The 23,497-nt window shown below is 41.2% G+C and overlaps 1 protein-coding gene across 1 annotated transcript in view; it reads left to right on the forward strand.

The window, feature by feature from the left end:
• The window catches only part of xirp2a (xin actin binding repeat containing 2a), an 84,050-nt gene that overhangs the window by 19,021 nt on the left and 41,532 nt on the right, over window positions 1-23,497 (forward strand). The window contains exon 2 of the mRNA XM_026157815.2: window positions 11,091-11,199. Coding sequence (XP_026013600.2) covers window positions 11,091-11,199 — 109 coding nt within the window. The remainder of the gene's footprint in view (window positions 1-11,090; window positions 11,200-23,497) is intronic.

The raw sequence follows: 23,497 nt of genomic DNA on the forward strand, positions 1-23,497 counted from the left end.
CAGGACAAGATAAACATTTTGCACAATAATGTCTCAAATCAGGAAATATTATCAGCATACGCTGTTTAAAATATTACAGAAATCCTAGTTATTTCTTGGATAATGTGACAGTATGTGTTTACTCTCACAACAGCTCGTGGATTACTCATTTATGGTTTGGTGACTCTTCTTTTATCAGCTGCTTGTTGTCTTTGTGGTATTTCAGACAAGTGTTGCTAACAGAGTAAGTGTAGTGTGCAACATCAACACTCATAACATTGTTAAGCATGTTTTTCCTGTGTCATCTTTACTTTTTTTACTTTCATTAAGAGGATGGAAATTCAAATTTGCCAATACCATTATATACATTCAGATCATTTGGCACGTCTAAAAGCTAGTAAAACACTCTGAAAACAGTAAAAAAATAAACACAGTGGATTGAGGTTCAACTACACCTCCACCATCTTGGTTATGTTCTCAGGAGGGTACTCCTTTTGACCAGATTTTCAGATTTGTTCTGTGCTATTTATGTCTACGCAAAACTACACATTTTGCATCAAAGGTGTTTCTTTTTACCCAGGTGTGTCAAATATAACTTACTGTTTAGTCATTAAGCATCCAAAATGAAGACCAGAGAGCTGTTTTTAGGATGAAAGCTTACCATTCTAAAGCTAAGCAAAGGGGGGAAATCCATCAGAGATATTTCAAAAACATTGGGGATAGTCAGCAGCACAAACAAACTGGCTTTGCTGTTTCAACACTTTTTGATGGCACTAAATAAGAAGCAAAGAGCAAATACTGTTTGAAAGGAAAAAAATGTCCTGCGTGGATGTTTTGGTTTTCCTTCACAGCTGCACTAGTTTAACATTGTGTTCACATTTGGTTAGGCTTAGAAAAAGATAATGATTTGAGTTAAAATAGCACACAATCACAACATTACATGGGAACAATAACTGTGAAAGGATACCCACTACTCCCTTGCAATGTGTCCAAGTCTCCATATGCAATGTGTGTGTGGACAGGGTTGTAATGCAGGGTGATGAAACTTGTTTTCAGACAGTCTTTCTTAAGAGTCAAACTGTGTTTAAGTTTTATCACAGAAATGATGATTCAAGGTATAGAACCTTCGAGCGGTTTGTTAAAAGACTTTTTGGTGTGAAAGAAGCGACTTAGCAACTTAAGCAATTAGGGACAATATTTCTTTATATAGAGGAGATGGTGCATTAGATATAGTTTTACAGTCCAACAAGAACTTAATTTAATCCTTGGTTCATGCCCAATTATCTCCAGCCAAACCCTAGTTGAAATCCAAATTGGAGTGGAGAGCTGACCTTTGTGAAAACATAAAAACCACGTGATTCAGTTTAAGACTCCATCCAAGCTGAAATGATATCAGTTTGTTACTGGGGTACAGCTGAGACAATACCCTACACCCATGCTGTCTCTCCAGGGATGTGAAAAGTAAAACCTTTAGACTCCAGTCTTAACTGACTTTTTGAAAGGGTTGATTTTCACAGAAGGTATGCCATCGAATGGAGACAGGCAGAGGATAGCTGTTGAAGAGAGCGAGGTGGACAGCTATCTAAAGAGACTCTATGTGTCTTGACACATCATTAAAATCATATGAGCACTTCTTGTTAGAGGACATAAATGTCAACAGCAGATGTGAAGGAATCAGTGAAAAATGTAAAGAGTCCTTACATGTGTGATGATGAACTCACAGTTTCCCCACATGCTCTATGTTCAGGTGGTGTCTCCCTCTAATAGGCACTGCTGTAAAGGTGCAAGGTTACACAGTGTTAGTGTTTCCAGTTGCCATGGTTTCACCATCACAGGTCTGACTGTCCCCTTTGTCAGCATCTGTCACATGTGAAATGGTCCCAGATGGCAAGCACTGATTTCATTAGCTGAGACTCTTAAGAGGATCCACTGATTTTTTTTTTTTCCTACAGGGATTATCTCTTGCGACAGGCTGGCCGACCACATTTCGACAGATTTCACCAGGCCCTGTCCCTTATTAACTCTATCACTCTGTCAGATGCCCAGAGAGGCTCCCCCACCTAATATAACTGCTATCATTATTCCCTCTTCCTCCTTCATGTGTAGCAGCCTGTGCCAAAGGGAACTTATGGTGGGGACTTAAAGCTACATAGCACTTGGTTAAAGTTGCATGAGACATTGTGCTATAGCACCGCTACTGTTCATCATGTTATTGTATTTCAGAAAATGGATAACAGCAGTCCTCACTTCTAATTCCTGAGGTCAAAATTTCTGAGTTCATTCAATTTCCTATAGCTAACAAATGTGTTCTTTTTACTGTAAATCTTGATAGCACCCAAAGAAAACAAATATATGATCACAATTTATATTGCACTTTTATGAGACTTTACCAGTTTTGTACAGTGAAGAAAAAACATTAAATAATTTCATATTTCTTATGTATATGTCTGGAGTTCAGACCATAGGATGTTATCAGAAACAACATGCAATCGACACATTACTGACAGAATAAACTTAAAATGCACTTTTGTTGAGTTGGTGGGAAGCTCATACAAACAAGAGTCCATGCAAAATCAAAACAGAGAGATTAAAAGGATCCAACAAACTTAGCAATAAGCCAGGGACCTATTCAGGTTCAACAAACCAAGGAATAATGCTGACAGACTAATGATGAAAAGTAAAGCAGACCCCAAAACAATAATCCATAACATCATGAACGACCTCCAATGAGGAAGGGTGGAAAAATCACATTCCACTGTTTAAAGGAATGTCATTTTTCCACAGTGTCTTTTGTCATGTCTCCTTCTCCTCACCCCCAACTGGTCATGGCTGATGGCGGCCCTCAGCGAGCCTAGTTCTACTGGAGGTTTCTTTCTGTTAAAAGAGAGTTTTTCCCCCCTTACTGTGCCCAAGTGCTTGGTTTTCTCTCTATTATTGTAGGGTACAATAAAAAGTGTAACATTGTTGTGATTTGGCATTATATACATAAAGCTGAACTGAACATAACTGGCTGCTCCAGTCTGCAGGGCAAGATACAAATCCCAAGTTGCTCTCTAATGCGTCTATCTAAAGTATGAATGTTCGACAGAAAGCATTTCATAGAGAAAGCAAAAAAAGTATTTGCATGAATGAGTGTAAATGGATGAATGAGACAAGTTGTATAAAGTGCTTTGACTGGTCAGATAGAGTAGAAGAGTACTATATAAGAACCAGTCCATTCACCGTTTTGGAACAGACTAAATCATTTTTATTGATGATGTAATTTATGACTGTCTTAGCAGAATGAATATAGAAGCCTAATGCAATCATTTTGTCTTCTGTCTTCTGCTACATTAAAGAGAAGTACATTCAAAATATTTGAGAACAACTTGATCATACAGCAAAGAATGAAAACACACTCAACAAATAACTTTTTCAGGGGGGAAAAACAGAAGGTTTTGGACGGGCCAAGTCAAAGACCATATCGGCTTGGCTGTAATCAATATTCTGTTTAAAAGAGTTCATTAACTCTGAGGTCAACAACTGACTTTTCAATTCCAAAAAGGTGATCAGGGTTAGTTCAAGCAGATACATGAGTAAGGAAAGAAAGCCATCTCCATCAGAGTCCAATACTAGGATTCACCATGGCAACAGGTAAGTAAAGAGCAAACCCTCCGTTTGAATCCAGTGGATCTAGGAATATGAACATGTGACAGACCTTGATATTTATCTTAAATAGGAGGGCAGGAAGGAGAACCCACTTTTACTGAGTTACTGCTATTGGTAGTTACTGAACTAAAAAATGCAGAATGGCTTTCCAAGTATTTAATGAATGTAATGTTTTATCACTAAAGCCAAATGTTAAAAGAAAGGCCTCAGCTTTTATAGATTTGAAAAATTTCAGCATAATTTTGGGAGGATGAGCTATTTTAAATAAAGAATCTCTGTTATCCTTTTCCATGTTGGATCCATCCTGATATGCAAGTGGACTTGAATCAAATACAGTTTGCTGCACCATTACACAGTCTATGATAATTTTGGGTGGTTGGTCCAGTGGTCGACCCACTGAGACTGATTTAGATGATTTTCAGTGGAAAGTATGCAGAGAGTCAGACTCTGAATTTCAGACTCCGTACTTTTGGTAATGTTGACAGCATAATGACTGAATCTCAATTTGTGAGCAGGTTTCAACATAAAATGCTCAGATCACAGACTGTCTGCAGGCTACATTTAGACTGACTTCAAAATACATTTCGTTATATTTTTAATGTTCAATATGTGTAACATATTTTTTAATAAATCATAAAAAATGACAGTCTTGCAATTATGATTAGTGTTATGATTTTAGTCATAATACTATGTACAACAAATGGCTTTTAACCAGCTGAGAAATACATCTTGATTTAAAAACATATCAAATGTGTTCATGAAAAAAATCTGCACTGAATTAAAAGGCTTGAGTGTTCAGTGAGTAATTAACTGCTAATATCTACAGTGAGATTAAGTATTATTGAAATTACTATGAGTCACCAGTGCTACTTCTCAGTCGCCTAAAGATGCACATGTGGTATAAATGTGAAAATCTTGGATGACTTCTTTCATAAGTTTTCATATGTGCAAATCTTTCAGAAAACGTGACCTCTGACCTTGGTAGTAGGTAGTAGATGCACCTATTGTTTCAATTTGAAAATCCTATCTCGCCTCGTTCTTGAATTATCACATTCACAAAGTTGGGTGCGCACAATAGCTGCCCACCCATCCAACCTCTTACAGCTGAGGGGTAGAAAGGAAGATGGCATATAAGAAAAACAGCAAGTTAAACTTGGTGTATTTAGTGATCACCAACTCTCTGGCACCACCAGGAACTCCTGCCATGTCCATTAAACTGGACATGGCAGGAGTTCCTCATTAAAGCTTTTATGACTAATGTGTTAAATATGTTATTAAAACTTTCTTATATCACCAGTGTTGGTCAAGTTACTTGAAAAAAGTAATCAGTAACTAATTACTGATTACTTCCCCAAAAAAGTAATCCCGTTACTTTACTGATTACTTATTTTCAAAAGTAATTAATTACTTAGTTACTTGGTTACTTTTTAAAAACACGATTTACAACCTGAATAGGTGATAAAGCGATAGATCTTTCAGCCCAATTCTACTTTTTCTACATAATCCATCATATAAAATGTAATCAAATGGAAAAGTCCCTTTTTAAAACTTGTTTTATTAGTTTTAATCTTTTAACTTTAAATTTAATTATATGCAACATTCTCTGACTGGAAGAAATTTGTTTAATATATAAACCTATTTTCTGCACATTCCAGCACATAATTTATTTATTTTTTCCTTTTACACTCACTCTTTCAAATAGATGCAAGTAAAACACAGCAGAAAATAAATAAAGTCAAAGACTAGCTGTCCTTTTGCTCTATTTTCACCTGTAAAGCAGGCGTTGGGTAGGCGGAGGTTTACCCTGGTGAAGGTGTGCCGCGGTGGTAAGTGGAAGAATCCGGGAGTGTCTCTGTGAATTTCCCATTATGTCATAGTGCACTCGGTGCTTGCTTGGAAGTTTAGTTTTTTTTTTCGCTGTAAAAAGAAGTTTTCTTCCCACGCACAACGGACACTAATGTTTTTGTCACTTTTTTTTTTTTTTTTTTTTCGCCTGTCCCATTTGGTTCTTTAGCCATCAGAATTGTTGTCTGAAGACCAACAAGGATACCCAATGGATTTACTTTGCCAAATGGATCATCGTGGCATTGCCGTATTGGTCCATTTGGTCGATCTTTGTTTTTATTATTTATTATATTTTATTTTCAGATGTTACAGACGGGACAGACATGAGTGAGAGATAGGAAAGGGAGAAAGAAAGAGGAAGGAAAGGAAAAACAGAAGGGGAGAGGGACAGTGAGAAAGGGGGGGAGAAAAAAAATAAAAATCTCCTGGATCACCTGTTGAGAGAAGAATAGAAAACAAGCAAAAAAAGACAAAAAAACCAAAAAAAAACAAAGCAACATACTAAACACAACACCATCGTATTAATCTAGCTAAGTGTAAACAGCAGTAAATACTAAATATTCAATGTTGTTGTGCAGCACGCAGGACAGATGTGCTTCGAAGTAGCAGCCAAGAAAGGTGTAATTTGGGTCTACGAGCAGTGAACACCCGTGTGCATACCTGTGTGGATCAGCGCGCTTGTATTCCAAAGGTTTCTCCATGTAACGATCTGCTAGGGAGTGTGGGGGGGCCACAGCCCCGTCCTCCAGGGTGTGAAGCAGGTATGGAGGAGATCAAAACTCCAGACATCCAGAGGCCCCCAGAACACAAGAAACCATGGAAGACCAACAGAGGGGCAGCCGCGCCACTGTTCCAGTAAGAGCTGAGGAGAGTCCCAGATGAGGGTTCACTCAGCAGCCGCGGAGCAGAAGTCAGGGGGAGTTGCAGTGACGCGCCCGTGAGCTCCGCCGGCCGCCAGCTGTGCCTGAGTGACCGAGCCCCAGGCCGAGAGGCCGGGGGCACCCCACCCCTGAAGGGGCCCGAGCGAGCCCCAGGCTCCAGGCCCCGATAAGCGGCCGCCAAGGAGTGAGCCGGTGTGTACCTGGACGCCCACCCCCAGACACAAAGAACCACCAACACACCGACACCTGAGGGAGTCCGCCACCGGCAGGGGAAGTGGTGGTAGGTGGAGATAGGCCTCCAAACCTTGGAGGGCCTGAGGTGTCCCCAGAGAGGTGGCGTCTGATACCCAACCTGACATATAGACACAGACATACAGGCACACACAGACACAAACATCCATTCCCCCCCTCATGCTCTCATATGCACTCACTCCACACTCAACCAACGTGGAGACAGACATAGAGAGACGCTGTACACACGATCACACTCCCCAAGCGTACTCTACAAACCGGGTCTAGGTACCCTTGCCCCTGGAGGGGGGAACTGCACCCAGACCCAGGTGGTGTTACCCTTTTCCCTGCGGTGGGGAGAGGCAGACCACCCCGACTCCGTAGCAGCAGGGAGGCCCCACACTCCAGACCGCAGTCGGACGGCCAACTCCACCTAGCCCTCCCGCTCCAGCAGGCCGCAGAGAATGGGGGTGGGAGAAGACTCCAAACCTCCCTCCACTCGCTCATTGTAGTGTTGATGCATGTGTGTTCTAAGGTGCAATTAAAACCCAAGAGGGCATGGAGCTACCTGCCAAGGAGCAGCAGGTAAGCGCATAGTCCCTCCTGATAGCCCTCAATGTCTAAGTGTATTTAAAATTGAGAGGTGGGCAACGACGCCAGGGGTGAGGTGTACACCCTGATGGTAATTTGGACTCCGTGATTGTGCCCACCCCCAAGATCCTATATGTATGTGTAATGAGAGTGTGAATAATGTGAATGTCTAAGTTGTGGGATAAAATTGAGGCAGAGGCAGCCAGAAGGGGACAGAGGGGGGGGGGGGGGGTAGCCTCCTCTGCACCCTGGTGACATACCCCTACTCCAAGGCCCTGCATGTGTGGGTGGTTGTGGTGGAGCGGGAAGAGAGAGGCAGCTGGAGATGGGGAGGGAAGGAAGGGAGGGGCAGGTAACCCCTCCCTGGGGCCAGCTCCCCCGCTGACCCCAGTAGGCACTCCCACACTCCGCGACCCGCCAGGGAAAGGGGGCCCAGGCCCATCCAGACAGGGGCCCAGTGCAGCAGCGCCTCCCGGCCCCACAGAGCCCGGGACAGTCCACCCAACCCCACCACAGAGAAAACTGCACCCACCCCACCATCCACTCATCTTCCAGACTACATAAGACAGTAAACGCCCAGGCTGAGATCTTCCTCCACCTCTCCTGTATCTCCCCCTCCTGCAGAGAGAGTTCCTGAAGAGAGGAAAGCTCCTGCAAGATGTGACCATCTCCCCCACCAGTTGAAGAGCCCCCCAGGTGGTTCGACGCACCGGCGGCACCCTGCTCCAGGGCCGGGCCCCCATGCACCCACCCGCCCACAACCCCGGCAACACACCAACCAGGATCCAAGCCCCCGAGGCCCGGCCCGGGCCCCAGCCCAGAGACGGAGCGCCCCCAGAACCTCACGCCCATCCCGGACCCACCCAGGGCCAGCCAGGCTACCAGGTCAGTAACCCACGTCCGTCAGCACAGACCCTCCCCTAGCCCCGCTGCACGCAGCCGCGAGGAAACAGTCACCTGAGAGCCAACAGAGCCCCCAACTGGACATGACCGCTACCTCGGGTTGAGCCCCCCAAGGAAGATGCCTCTGGGGAACCCCCCGACGCCCTAAGCCTGTCCCTACCCCCACACCAATCACAACAGTGAAGGTGGGACCAAATTATGACCCCCCACCCCCACTAGGTGATGGAGCTGATAAAAGGAGTCCAGAGCAATTGATCTGATGTGGTGGCAGAGGCTGTATCAAGACTAATGTAATCTAATAGATAATTTCTATATTGGTTAGAATTAAGATTATTTTTATTTTTCCAGTTCATGAGGACTGTTTTCTTGGCTATGCATAGGGCAGTGAAAATCATATGGGCTATATTCTTTTCTGAAGTGACATTATCTAAGCTGCCCAGTAAACACACTAAGGGGAGGTTGGAATGTTACATTTCAGACACTTTGATAAGTCTTCACATATCTCGCGCCAAAACTTTTGCACTGGTGGACAGAACCAAAGAGCGTGGATGTAATTGTCTGGTGTATTGCCTTGACAGTGTGAGCAGTTGTTGGAAGATGTAAAGCCCATCTTGAACATCCGATGACCTGTATAGTGCACTCTATGTAGTATTTTGTATTGTATTAATTGCAGACTGGGATTTTTAATTAATTTAAAGGTTTTTAAGCAAATCTGAGACCAGAAGTTTTGGTCTAAGCTGACTGATAAATCTGCTTCCCACTTTGCAATAGGAAGGGATATTGATTCATCTAATTTAGAAAGTGTTCTGTATATTTTAGATAATAATTTGGGGGATTTAAGAGTAAGAAAATGTGCCGCACTTAGTGGTGTTTGTAATTCAACTTGACTGAGGTTAAATTTCTTTTTTACTATGGATTTAATTTGTTGATATTCTAAAAATCTTGTCTTGTTGATCCCATATTGTGCAACTAGTCTGTCAAATGGAATAAATTCTGTTTTGTCACTTTTTATGGAATCAAACTCAAAGTAACATCAGTACTTCCACGCTTTAAACACTGCACGCTCATACTCTCTCCTGCACTCGATTTATGATCTATTGTTGATCTGCACACAGCTGTTGTCACGAACTTCGCACTTGCTTACGTCACTGTCATGAGACATTCTCGCAAAAAAAATCACGGTTTTAGTAACGCAACGTTCCTACGGGAAAGCAACGGTAATCTAATTACCGTTTTTGCAATAGTAATCCCTTACTTTACTCGTTACCTGAAAAAAGTAAGCAGATTACAGTAAGGCGTTACTCTCTGTATATCACACATGTTGACTGACGTAGTTAGGAAGAGAAAGCTCATCTGTCATTAGGATAAATGTTTCCACACTAAGCACTGCTCATAACTGTAATAGTTGATAACTCTCAGTGGAAGCAGAACCAGTGGAAGCTAGAGGTTTAGCTACATTGTGAATGTACAAACAATTATCTGCAAGCTGCTGGCCTCTCAACTTGATAAGCTCCAGGCATTATGCATGGGACAGAGATACACCCTTGAGGAATCTTAAAAAATTACAATGACTCCATTGTCAAGCTGCATCAATTCTGCCTCCAGAGACAATAGCGAACGCCAGCCACAAGATGGAACAAGAACAGATGTGTGAGAAGCTGTATGACACGCAGCTGGTTGTTTACACATGTACACTATTTAAGATAAAAGGACAGAGAATGCTTTACTTTGGTATGTTTAAGTGCTCTCACCAGCTCACCATATGTATTCACAGTTTATTGAAGAGTAAACAAACCCATCAGATAGTCAAGACAAGTAAATGTTTAATGGCTCCTTCAGTGGTATTCACTCCTGCAACCAGCAGTAAGGAAATCACACCAGCACACATTTTTCACACAGTGGCCTTTAAAGCATACAGTTGCACAGTACATCTTCCAGTGAGCAAAATATCATTGTGTTGTAGACAACATACTGAGTATAAAAATCAGCAGTCAAACTTAAAGCACTGGGGAGCTGCACTTTCTGATTTGAGCTTTATTTGATGTGAGTGCTACTTCAGCAAGCCAGGGACAACAGCAGTGACAGAAAGAGGGAGATTATGCTTGCATCCCTGTATTCCCATGGTGTGTGTCTGTGTATGTGATACCGAAGGAAAATATGCAAATAGCCATGCATGTCTTTCAGGGATTTGCTAAATGAGATTTTTGAGGACAATGTTTTGTCCTTTGCTGCATGTACTGAAATTATGGTTGACACCTTCAGCACAGTGAAATGAGAATAAGCAAGACAGACACAGGTTTGCATCCATGTGTATATGTTTCACACGGTTTTTACGTGTGTAGAGCTGAGAGTGTTTATTGTCCTTCTGTGTCGACGCCCAACTAGGTACTGTCGAAAAACCGCTGTGGGAGATATATTTGATTTGCAAATGAAAAAAAACACACCCGCACATTTGCAAAGAGAAGGATACACACACTCAGACACAGGTGTGCTTGTTCTCTGTGGGGATGATTTGCAACTGAATAGGCATGTTGCAGTGGCTGACTTCTAAGTTTTGACAAAATTCTTCCTGGGGAAAAACAAGCACGAGTACACCAAGGACATGCTGCTTACCAGTGTACCTCTTATCAATAGCAGCCTGTGAAAGCACTTGCAGTTAGAGCGAGAGTGGCTCCATTAAAATTCAACCAAATGCTGTTTACACTAACTTTCCAGTCAATGCTTAATGTTTAAATTGTGTTCAAGGTTGGGTCTGGTAGTGTAGTTGTGCATATGTGGAGACTAGATGTCAGTACCTCGGTCTAACTGGAGCTTAAATGTCACTTTGACTGTATTTGAGGTATGTATGTAACCATGTGTTTTTCTGTCTGTGTGTGTATGTGTGATAGGGTGTAATGACATTGCCATGCCAGCTGGTTTTGATGACCTGTAGAGTCACTTCTCCATCTTGCTGTTGAAAAAGCAAGGTGTTTCCTCTGATAGTCCTCTGTCTCTCTCTGTCACTCTGACCAGGAAGTCCCAGCCATCCACACCTACCCAGCCAAAAGAGTGAGTAGCAGCCTCGCTCAAACTGACCTGTCAACAGATCATGCCATGGACTCACCCCAGGATGCTAGTATTAGTGAGTATTTTCTTGTTTTTCATTTGCAAAGCTTTAAAGTTGCTGTTTGTTTGTTTTTTCATAAAGCTTTGATGCAGTATGAGACTTGTTATAACTCATGATAGCTCTGGAATTGCATCATGCTTACACTACTCTGTCATCCAAAGAACCGAGTCTGCAGGATGGTTAATGCAATGTTTTGTCCTATTTGTTCTATTAGATAAACATTTGGCAGAAAGCAGCTTTTGAAAACTAGATTGCTCATTTCCAGATAAGGCTGCCTCCTTGGCAGCTTTTTTAATGGGGAGCTTGGGGCTCGCTAGATGTGGTGCTTTCTTTTTTGTGATAGCAGTAGTATGGCGGGTACTTGCACTTTGCCTTCCACCGATAGCAGTGAACACACACGTGGAGCTTGCAGTAAGATTTACAGTTGCTTGCAATAAGATTTAAGTGTTGCTGAAGTATTAAAGTATTAAAATGAAACTGCGCAATTTAAAAATTCAAACACTGGATTACAGTAGAGCGTGGAATCTGTGACACTTTTATTTCACAAAGGTGAAATGCTCTGCACACAAGAAAGCAAGCTGTATTCAGATGAGATTAAAATCAGTGGGAGTGGTTGGTTATTTTACTAAGTGTTCCTGTTGGAAATGTAAACTTTATCAAATTACAGAATTTAATCATGGGCAATATATAGCAGGACAGCAAAAAAACCTGAAAAAAATCACCTTTCTTTCATACACAAAAAAGTCTCATACAACTTGAGATGTTATAAACTCCAATACTCCAAAGTAATTCTGCTGATTATTATGTGTTACCCATAACCCGTATAGTAACCCATAGCAGAAAGCAGAAGTTGTGTATGCAAAGTGACATATAAAGATAAGCCTATAAAGTAAACTAATCCAGTAAGATGTCTGAGGCTACATTACAGACAGGACTTGCTAATGGCTACAGTAACTAAAGATTTCAAGGCAATGTAAAGAATTATATGTTCAAAATGAGCCAGAAAATCAAGAGCAGTACATCCTTGCAGCAGACACTACTGTTCTAGCTGTAAAATAGTGGTCTTACAAGTGCTCCATACTAAATAAAAATTACTGACCAGTGCAGTTAATATTGAAAGGCTCCCAGCTCTCTCAGCAAAAGATTTTTCATCCATGCTAGCTGCTCTGTCAAGTTGAATTTAGGTGGAGCAGTGCTTTGATTTTACTGCTAATCAGTATATAACGGCGTTACAAGTAACGGCGTTACTTTTTTCAGTAACGAGTAATCTAACTAATTACTGTTTCTATCATTACAACGCCTTTACCGTTACTAACGAGCTGTCTTCAGCTGTCTTCAGCTTACCGCATTTTATACCAGTTGCACGGAAGTAGCTGTCTACGTAAGTAATCTGGGCGCTACAGCTTTAAGCTACAGAGCCCCTCTGATGACATGGTCCAAAAAATAAATAAATTGTGGCCACAAAATACTACTTCGTGCCTTCGAAATAGTATAACGTGCCCACGAAATACTTATGTGTGGCCACGAAATACTATGCACGGTGGTTAGCACTGTTGCCGCACAGCAAGAAGGTCCTGAGTTCAATTCCACCATCAGCCCGGGGTCTTTCTGTGTGGAGTTTGCATGTTCTCCCTGTGTTTGCGTGGGTTCTCTCTGGGTACTCCGGCTTCCTCCCACCGTCCAAAGACATGCAGCTTGTGGGGATAGTTTAATTGGATAATCCAAATTGCCACTAGGTGTGAATGTGCGAGTGAATGTGAGTGTGAATGGTTGTCTGTCCCTGTGTGTTGGCCCTGCGACAGACTTGCGACCTGTCCAGGGTGTACCCCGCCTCTCGCCCTATGACAGCTGGGATAGGCTCCAGCGCCTCCCGCGACCCTGAAAAGGATAAGCGGAAGCGAATGGATGGATGGATGGAAATACTATTTCAAGGGCACGAAATAGGTATAACGTGCGCACAAATTGGGTATAACGTGGCAAGGAATTACGTATTTGTGGCAACAAAATAGATAACGTGCGTACATCATATTGATACAATTCCTGGAGAGATGCGTAGAGATATAAGCATAAGAGTAGGCTAAACCTATACACCATGGACAAAGACAGTATGATTGAGTTTTATTTTGGGCTGGGGATGAGCTACAAATGCATTTTGAAAAGCCTGCAATGCAAGGAACCATTATTACAGAGAGACATTTAAACAGGACATTGAGAGCCCAGTTGCTTTACAGACGTAAGTAGGACCTGGACGCTGGGATAGATTTTATTGTTAACCAACTGCAAGGGCCTGGGAAGGATCACAGTTATCGGTCAAGTGTTTCGTGGGCACAAATTAGCATTTCGTGCGCACGTTATACCTATTTCGTGCCCTCAAAATAGTATTTCGTGGGCACAAATAAGTATTTCGTGGGCATGTTATACCCATTTCGTGCTGACGAAGTAGTATTTTGTGGCCACAATATATTTATTTTTTGGACGATGTCATCAGAGGGGCTCCATATTAAGCAGCTGCACGCGCTCCCAAGGAGGCAATCACTTTCTGGCAGACTATCACTTTTTGGAACAACACCTGGAGCTAGGGGGCAAAACAATCGCATGAGTGCTGCTGTTTGACTGAGGAACAATAAAGTAGTCGTGGTAAGCCAATCACATGACCACTTCAAGATGACAAAGCAACAAGCTGATATATACCAGTTTTTAAATTGTGTTGATGGGCCACGTAAAACCAGAGTCATGATAAACAATATATCCAAGTGTTTTTTCCTCAATAGTTTCTTCACGTTTACTGTCTAAGGACAGCGCTAGCAAGCACTCTCTGCTTATGAAAATTAAAAAACAAAACAAAAGCAGCCCGTTGGTGTTGGTGGAAAAATGCACCATGTCGACCAATCAAAAAAAAAAAAGATATGACAACATGACATTTGGTTGTTTAGGAAGACGGGGAAGTTTTAGGAGTGACGGCGAGAGAGAGCGTGAGAGAGAGAGAGCAAGTTTTGAGATGTGAGAGATTTGTGACGTTTAGCGTGTTCAGAGTGTGTAGTTCATGTGTTGTCTTGTGTAGTTAGTGTGTTGTGTTTCTGAATAGTTTCTGGGATGCTTAGAACTCAAATTGCACTGCTTAAAATAGTTTATTTTGATGCACATGCTGTTTTCTTTGCAAATTTGCATCATAGGATTGTTTTTCGTTTTTCCTGCAGTATATAAAAAATGGTGTATCTCAAAAATAAAACTATGAAGACACTCAAAATAAATTTCCTGTTATTGTAAACTATTTTTTGCAACTTTTTTGTATTTAAAGTTTCGAGGGGTAAACCTCTTGAATTTCTCCAAGTAGAAATATATATAAAAAACAAAACAAAAATGATTTTAAATTTTTTTATGTAGTTACTATGGACTTAATGCATACATAATATTAAAATATGGGCTATAACAGTTGTGTTGATGTATAGCAACTTGAAATGCTCCCAAAAATGGCACTACAGCATGTAAAAATATAAAGTAAGCTCTGGCGGCCTTGGTTCTATGGTAGGTCTTAAAGGGTTAAGTGTATATTCGTCTTAGTTTTAGTTCAGCTGTGGGTTCTGTTTATGGTTATATTTCTTGTTTCAGGTTATCCTGCTGCCCTGCGTTGTTGTTACGTTTTTGTCTCTCTGTTCGGTGTTTTAATGTTCGATTTTGGAAGTTTCTTGTCTTTTTACTTTTCTATCTTGTAATGACAGCTAGTGCAAACTGACACTATAAATGAGATTGTACTGAAATGAATTTTAAAAGAATCAGAATCAGAACACTTTAATAATCCCTAAGGAAATTATGTGGGTTACAGTTTTTTAACAGTACCAGACTACAGTGACGAACTATTTAAATAATACAGTATATTGCAGGGTTTACAAAGATGAGGCTGATTAGAGGAAGAGTGTTTTTTGTGCATCTCATAAAGGAAACTTAAACTTAAGTGCCTGAACCAAACCTACTGACAGTACAGCCTGTAGTATTTTGAGACATTTTTTTCAAATTTTCAAATGTGCAAAAATTTTATGATGCTGGGAAATCATCCAATTTATTCGGTTTGGTCTTTTGGGGTCCATGGGTATTTGTGCCACTAACCAGTAGTTAATCAAGCTGGTGTATTGGAGAACAGTGGCTTGTTTATACACGGATTAGTTCAAGAGTAATATTAAACTTAATTTGGAATTGTGCTTCTGTCCATATGACTGGACAAAAATGTATCATTTTCAGTGCTGGTTTTAGTCACTGCCAACTCCCACGACAAATATCTGGTATAGCTTTATAAACATCTGCCTGCTTCTTCCACATATAGCAGTGGTGAGTGAGGAGCAAGAAAGACAAGACATTTTGCAAAACACTTTGCAGAAGTACAGAGTTTATGATTCACTTACTTGGCCATTCACGTTCTAAATGTAATCCACAGTTTGTATGAATGCAAAGAGTGTAACCTAACTTATTATTTTCTTATGTAACTATATTATTGATCTGTATAAAAGCTACTATTTTTTTTGGGGGGGGGGGGGGGGGGGGTCGTATTTTTAGTGCTTTAGTGTGTCACTGACACTGAAAAATTGTGTCCAGAAGCATGTAGAGGATACAAATCTACAGATGGGTAGATGCGCCTCAGTGGTATCAAGGTGTATGCAAACTCATACTTCTGAACTCAGTCTTGCATGCTGACACTCAGCATATTCAAGTAGGCAGGCTGAGAGCCTCTCCATCTCCACCTTAGATCAATGAGGCTTTTGTGTCGCCCTGCACGTCTCTAAATCTCGGCACCACATCTAAAATTGGAACTTGTTGACGATCCCCAACGTTGTCCTGACTGATCGACAGCTTTAGTCTTGGCTGACAAGTTGACGGTGAAAACAGTGACAGATCAAATGACTGACAGTAGCGGTGAAGGGTATTGGTACTGAAGCTGTACCCTGCAAAGCCCCAAAGTTTAAATAAAGCACAGCAACAGAGTAAGTGTGCTTTAAACAGATGCAAAGCTCACCTCTAAGTCCCCACACTGGTTCTAAACAAGCATGCTTGTTTACATGTTGCCTCTCATATTGCACGACTATGACACTGTTGCTGTCTTTGTGGCATACAGAGTAGTGCAAAATAAATAGGATTTTATTTTTTTATTGTTAAATTCTGCTACTTATTCTATTATTTCACAGTTTTGTATGCGTGCTTGTATGTATGTATATATATAATACACACACACACACATATAATCTTTGGCTGGTTAAACTTGTCAGACATGTGCCCAAGAGAAACATCTCAAAATGCTGCCAATTGGAGGTAGATTTGCCAGAAGACTGTTTTTGTTTTAATTAATCTCTCAGATTTGCCTGGCAAATGATGATGTCTTTATATTATCATCCTGAAGGAAAACAAAGATTTTCTTCCTGCCAGTTTCAGATTTGATCCCCTTAGTGGCTATTATGTGTCGCAGATTAAAATCAAATGACGTTTGGCAATTGAATTTTGAGGTTTAACTATATCGTGTATGTGTGTGAGGTTGTTTCATGTTTATCAGTACAGTTGTAGGTTTGATATACAGAGAAGCGTATGTAATTTTTCTTTTTCATTGGCATTTAAATGAAACCATTTTTAGCTGTCTTATAGTTGTAAATGGTTATGATCCACAGATGTTTAACAAGGATTACACTAATAAAAACATGGCTCCTCTCTTCACTCTTGGTGAATATGTTGCTTATCTGACATACTTTTGACCAGGACACTGAAGTTCGATTATTTTCTCTGGTCATTGTCAAGGTATGCTTTCACTTGCTGTTGCTTTATTTATTTATTTATTTTTTACAAGATCAAAGTAAGTGTTGATGAATATATATGTATGTATATATTAACACTTACTTTAAGTTTTTGTCTACTTGTATTATTTTGACAAGTATAGAGCTTCTGCTTTCTTAAATATTAAATTTACGGAATCTCTCATTTTTAAATGCCTCATTACGCTGTTGTAAAGACTTTAAATCAGGGGTGTCAAACTCAAATACGCAGTGGGCCAAAATTCAAAACTGAAACAAAGTCGCGGGCTAACATTAATATTTATTGAAAAAAAAAAATCTTCCTCCAGATATAAGAATGAATCTTTTCTTATAGACTCAAATACGTTTTGCTGGAAAACTGAATATGGAACAAGCAAAGCTTAATACTAAACAATAAATATATTAGCTGTATAATACCAGTAGGCCAGCTGTAATAGTAATTTGGTATGGCTTCGCGGGCCAAATGTAATTGGGCCAGAGTTTGACACCTATGCTTTAAATGATGCTTTTGAACACAATTAACATTATAATAAGGTCTGTTTTTATTTTATTTCGTTTTTAAATTGTGTAATTTTGGTGCCTATGATATCAAGTGAAAGAAAAGCAAGAATCACAACTCTACATGTAAAGTCAAACAATATAGATGAAACTATAAGGTGAAATCAGGCAGTTATGTTTCACAAACACAAAAAAGTTAAAAGTAATCATATGTGAAATAGCTCAATGATTTAAAGACAGTGCTTGGCACCAAACTGCATATTGACCACGCAATCTAGCATATTCAATTATGTGACATTATAATTAACATAGTTTTTATACTAAGGTAAACAGATAGTAAAATCTCTGAAAGTATCAATAAAAAAAAACAGGAAATGAAGTAAACATCTTATTAAAGAAGTGGTGGACGATTTACCTCATAGTTCAGTCCTGGAAGTGTCACGGTTTGCCGGGGCAAGCCGTGTGGAATTATGTAGGACCAGGACGCGGCAGCTCTGGTGCAGGTGAGTATTTATTAACGAAAGAAATACAAACAACAAAGGCACTGGGAACATGAAACTGAAGCCTAAACTGGGAAAAACTAACAAAACAGACCAGAAACGAAGATGCAGGGAGGTCCGGGGAAATACACATGGAAAGATGCAGGGAGACCGAGGGGAAACAACACAGACGAACCAGCAACTACCATGACAGAAGACACAACTTAAATACACTCAGAGAACACAGGGAGATTACACACAGGTGGGGAACACAGCTGGGAGTGATTAACGTGACAAGACTATTCAATTCAATTCAATTTTATTTATATAGCGCCAAATCACAACATAAGTCGCCTCAAGGCGCTTCATAGATACAGAGAAAAACCCAACAATCATATGACCCCCTATGAGCAAGCACTTTGGCAACAGTGGGAAGGAAAAACTCCCTTTTAACAGGAAGAAACCTCTGGCAGAACCAGGCTCAGGGAGGGGCGGCCATCTGCTGCGACCAGTTGGGGTGAGAGAAGGAAGACAGGATAAAGACATGCTGTGGAAGAGAGACAGAGGTTAATAACAGATATGATTCAATGCAGAGAGGTCTGTTAATACATAGTGAGCGAGAAAGGTGACTGGAAAGGAAAAACTCAATGCATCATGGGAATCCCCCGGCAGCCTATGTCTATTGCAGCATAACTAAGGGAGGATTCAGGGTCACCTGGTCCAGCCCTAACTATATGCTTTAGCAAAAAGGAAAGTTTTAAGCCTAATCTTGAAAGTAGAGATAGTGTCTGTCTCCTGAATCCAAACTGGAAGCTGGTTCCACAGAAGAGGGGCCTGAAAACTGAAGGCTCTGCCTCCCATTCTACTTTTAAATACTCTAGGAACAACAAGTAGGCCTGCAGAGCGAGAGCGAAGTGCTCTAATAGGGTGATATGGTACTACAAGGCCATTAAGATAAGATGGGGCCTGATTATTTAAGACCTTGTATGTGAGGAGCAGGATTTTGAATTCAATTCTGGATTTAACAGGAAGCCAATGAAGGGAAGCCAAAACAGGAGAAATATGCTCTCTCTTTCTAGTCCCTGTCAGGACTCTTGCTGCAGCATTTTGGATTAGCTGAAGGCTTTTCAGTGAGTTTTTTGGACATCCTGATAATAATGAATTACAGTAGTCCAGCCTGGAAGTAATAAATGCATGAACTAGTTTTTCAGCGTCACTCTGAGACAGGATATTTCTAATTTTAGAGATGTTGCGCAAATGGAAGAACGCAGTCTTACATATTTGTTTAATATGTGCATTGAAGGACATGTCCTGGTCAAAAATGACTCCAAGGTTCCTCACAGCGTTACTGGAGGCCAAGGTAATGCCATCCAGAGTAAGAATCTGGTTAGATACCATATTTCTAGGCTTTTCAGGGCCGAGTACAATAACCTCAGTTTTATCTGAATTAAGAAGCAGAAAGTTAGCGGCCATCCAGGTCTTTATGTCTTTAAGACATTCCTGCAGTTTAACTAATTGGTGTGTGTTATCTGGCTTCATGGACAGATAGAGCTGGGTGTCATCTGCATAGCAGTGAAAATGTATGCTATGTCTTCTAATGATACTGCCTAGGGGAAGCATGTATAATGTAAACAGAATTGGTCCTAGCACTGAACCCTGTGGAACTCCATAATTAACCTCAGTGTGTGAAGAGGACTCTCCATTTACATGAACAAATTGGAGTCTATTAGACAGGCTCAACCACCCAACTCTGGAGTGGACCATCACCTCACTACCTGGATCCTGGACTACCTCACCGACCGACCACAGTATGTGAGGACTCAGGGCTGTGTGTCGGACAGGGTCGTCTGCAGTACGGGGGCCCCACAGGGAACGGTTCTGGCTCCGTTCCTCTTCACCATCTACACTGCAGACTTCTCCCACAATTCCACCCAGTGCTTCCTGCAGAAGTTCTCTGATGACTGATGGGGACGACAAGGAGTACAGAGGTCTGACCCAAGACTTTGTGGACTGGTGCCAGCTGAACTACCTCCAGATCAACGCCAGTAAAACCAAGGAACTGGTGGTAGACTTCCGCAGGCACAAGCATTCTCCACTGCAACCACTGAACATCCAAGGTATGGACATTGAGGCTGTGGACAGCTACAGGTACCTTGGTGTTCATCTGAACAATAGACTGGACTGGACTCATAACTCAGACGCCCTCTACAGGAAAGGGCAGAGCAGGCTGTACCTGCTGCGGAGACTCAGGTCATTTGGAGTGGAGGGCCCACTCCTGAAGAAATTCTATGACTCTGTTGTGGCTTCTGCTATCTTTTATGGCGTGGTCTGCTGGGGCGGCAGCATCTCTGCTGGGGACAGGAAGAGACTGGACAGGGTGATCCGAAGGGCCAGCTCTGTTCTGGGATGCCCTCTGGACCCAGTGGAGGTGGTGAGTGACAGGAGAACGGCGGCTAAGCTGTCATCCCTGATGGACAACATCTCCCACCCCATGCAGCAGACTGTGACAGCACTGAGCAGCTCCTTCAGTGGGAGACTGCGGCACCCACGGTGTGGGACGGAGAGATTTCGCAGGTCTTTCCTCCCCACTGCTGTCAGACTCCATAATAAAGACTTTAACTGATCAAGCACACACATCCATACATATGCAATAATACTAAGTGCAATAATCCTTTCTGTCATCGTTGTATTTTTACTCAGTTGTATATAGTATTTGTATTTGTATTCTATTTTTATCTTATTGTATATTTATTTTATTTTATTCTACTGTATATAATATTTTATTTTATTCTATTCTGTACAGTTGTGTACTGTATTTATTCTTATTGTATTCTAATTTTTGCCTCATAACTTTTGCACTGTCCACTTCCTGCTGTGACAAAACAAATTTCCCACGTGTGGGACTAATAAAGGTTATCTTATCTTATCTTATCTTATCTTATTAGATAGATATGATACAAACCACTGCAGTGTAATACCTACAGCATGTTCTAATCGCTCTAATAGGATATTATGGTCGACAGTATCGAATGCTGCACTAAGGTCTAGCAGGACAAACACAGAGATGAGTCCACTGTCAGAGCCCATAAGAAGATCATTTGTAACCTTCACTAAAGCTGTTTCTGTGCTGTGATGAGCTCTGAAACCTGACTGAAACTCTTCAAATAAACCATTCCTCTGCAGATGATGTTAGCTGTTTGACAACTACTCTTTCAAGGATTTTTGATATGAAAGGAAGGTTGGAGATTGGCCTATAATTAGCTAAGACTGCTGGGTCTAGAGATGGCTTTTTGAGTAAAGGTTTAACTACAGCTAGCTTGAAGGCCTGTGGTACATAGCCGATCAGGGAGGCAAACTGAAAACACTCACATAAGATGCAGACCTTCACAATAAAACAGGAAACACATACACGCAATGACATAACCCACCAACTTAACACAGACTGGGGGACACAGAAGATAGGAACATGAACCATGAAACAGAAGAGTACAAACACCCAAGGCAACCAAAACCACAGAATACTAATAAACTAAACATAAACACGGAGTCGCAGACTCCGGACCATGACAGGAAGTTTAGTGACCTGCAATGTTAATTTTTTCCTGAGATGTCAAAAATGATCAGTACTGCATTAGAACCACAACCTTTTTAAATTATCCTTCGAGTTTCAGAGGTTTACTGAAACCCAGCAACAACTTCATCATACCAAAAGAATGATGTTCATAGATATCACTGATGGAAACACCAGTGCCTTCCTCCAGAAGGTGTCTCCATGGTTGATTTATGCTTCTCAAAGTATAACTTAATTTCGATGCCTCTTACCTTACACGCAAAACTTCCTGATCCGTAATCTGAACTGATCCTATCTTGAGACCAGTGACTGGTGAGTCAGGATGGGGGAGGGGACAGGGAAAGTCCCTACAAGCATGGCCTGGAATGATCCAGATTAACATTATGGCAGCTTATATTAACAAGTAATTAAATTTGATAAACAGTTAAGTACAAAATACTCTCAAGTTAATTTTTCATGTTTTTTTTTCCAAGTATCTGTATGCTACCCAGTGCAAAGCAGAACTTGTGGGAGATTTTGCCTTTCTTCTGCACCAGAAGTCTGTAGTGTGATGGTTTGAATCTCACGCAGGCCCAGGTCATTAGCTTCTCATGGCCCTTCAGACTCCACTTACATCCTTGGACAGATTGTCATCGTTAGGGTGGGTGCCAGTCTGACATCCAACCTGGTAAGAGGTCCTCTACACTCAACCTCGACAGCCTTTACCAGCATGTTCATGGTGAGAGAGAAAAGGATTACAGAGAGGATACACCCTGTGGCCATCCACTACTCAAGCTTTTGCCATGCTGAGGTTGTTGTCCCAGCAGAGAAGCTACTGTAATAGTTGAGAATGAGGTTCTTGAAGTTTCCTGGGATTTAGTACCAATTAGCTTACGGGGTATGGACCATAGGTGTTTGGGACAAGCAGAGCACTATGTTGGAATGGTTCTGAGTGACTGTGGTGTTCATGGTCAATGTTAGGTTACATCGAGTGTAGCAGCTTTTTGTGGAAAAAGAAAAAGATGGTTTAAAAACAGTTCAATAAGGAAACAGGATCAGTTGGCTAGGTAATGAACTCTGATGATCTGTAAATAGAAGTATTAGGAATTTAGAACATCCTGACATTGTGTACCTCTTGAGTCTTAGTTGATGAAGACAGCCCATATAAACCCAGATACAGTATATATACTTCACTGGCTGCATCAGTAAAGTTCTTTATTGGCAAATACATGAATTAAAAACATATTTCTCTTTCTTTCATTTAAAGCTCTTTTGGGTGTGGACACACTCTGGATTTTATTTTGGGGATGTTTTCAGGCCATTTCATTTGGTATTCTACTCGAGTATGTTTATTTTCCACTTTAGGAACAGGAAATCCATGTGCGGTTGCAGTGGGATTATCAGCAGAGTGCAGCTTTCTCCCAAAGCCTAATAACGACACACTTTTCTCTTGTCAGTATGTTGCTAAACAACACCTCTTGGGGTGGGCCCCTATAGAACACCTTATGTTTCATATATAATGTTAGGAAACATGAGGTCATGATCACAGGCAACAGTACAGACAGAAAAGGCATGGAATTGAGAAGTGCAGCATAGTATTTTCTAAAGTATTGTGATGGATGTAGGTTTAAAAAGATTGAATTGATGGCCTCAGGCTGATCAGACCCAAACAGGAGGTCACTTGTTTAAGAGAGGAGCTGTGCCAAACCTTTAGGGCAACATATGTCCAAGAAAGAAGGGAAAGGGATAAGGAAAGAAAGGACAGAAAAAAGTGCCTCGATGGTTACGGATTTCTTGTTCAGTCCTTTGGGCTTCTGCTCAGCAGGCACTGCACTGAACACCCTTACACTGCATTAGCCGTAGTGCCTTTCTGTCCATTTAAGGTGCCTTCTTTAAAAAAAGGTTCAAAGCCTTGATGGTAGGCAGAGTGTACAAGATGTGTTTTTAAAGGGGACAAAGGTTTCACCTAGAAATGCTCTCACAATTCAACTCTGTAC

Source organism: Astatotilapia calliptera, chromosome 23 (genome assembly GCF_964374335.1).
Source record: "Astatotilapia calliptera chromosome 23, fAstCal68.1, whole genome shotgun sequence".
Lineage (NCBI taxonomy): Eukaryota > Metazoa > Chordata > Actinopteri > Cichliformes > Cichlidae > Astatotilapia > Astatotilapia calliptera.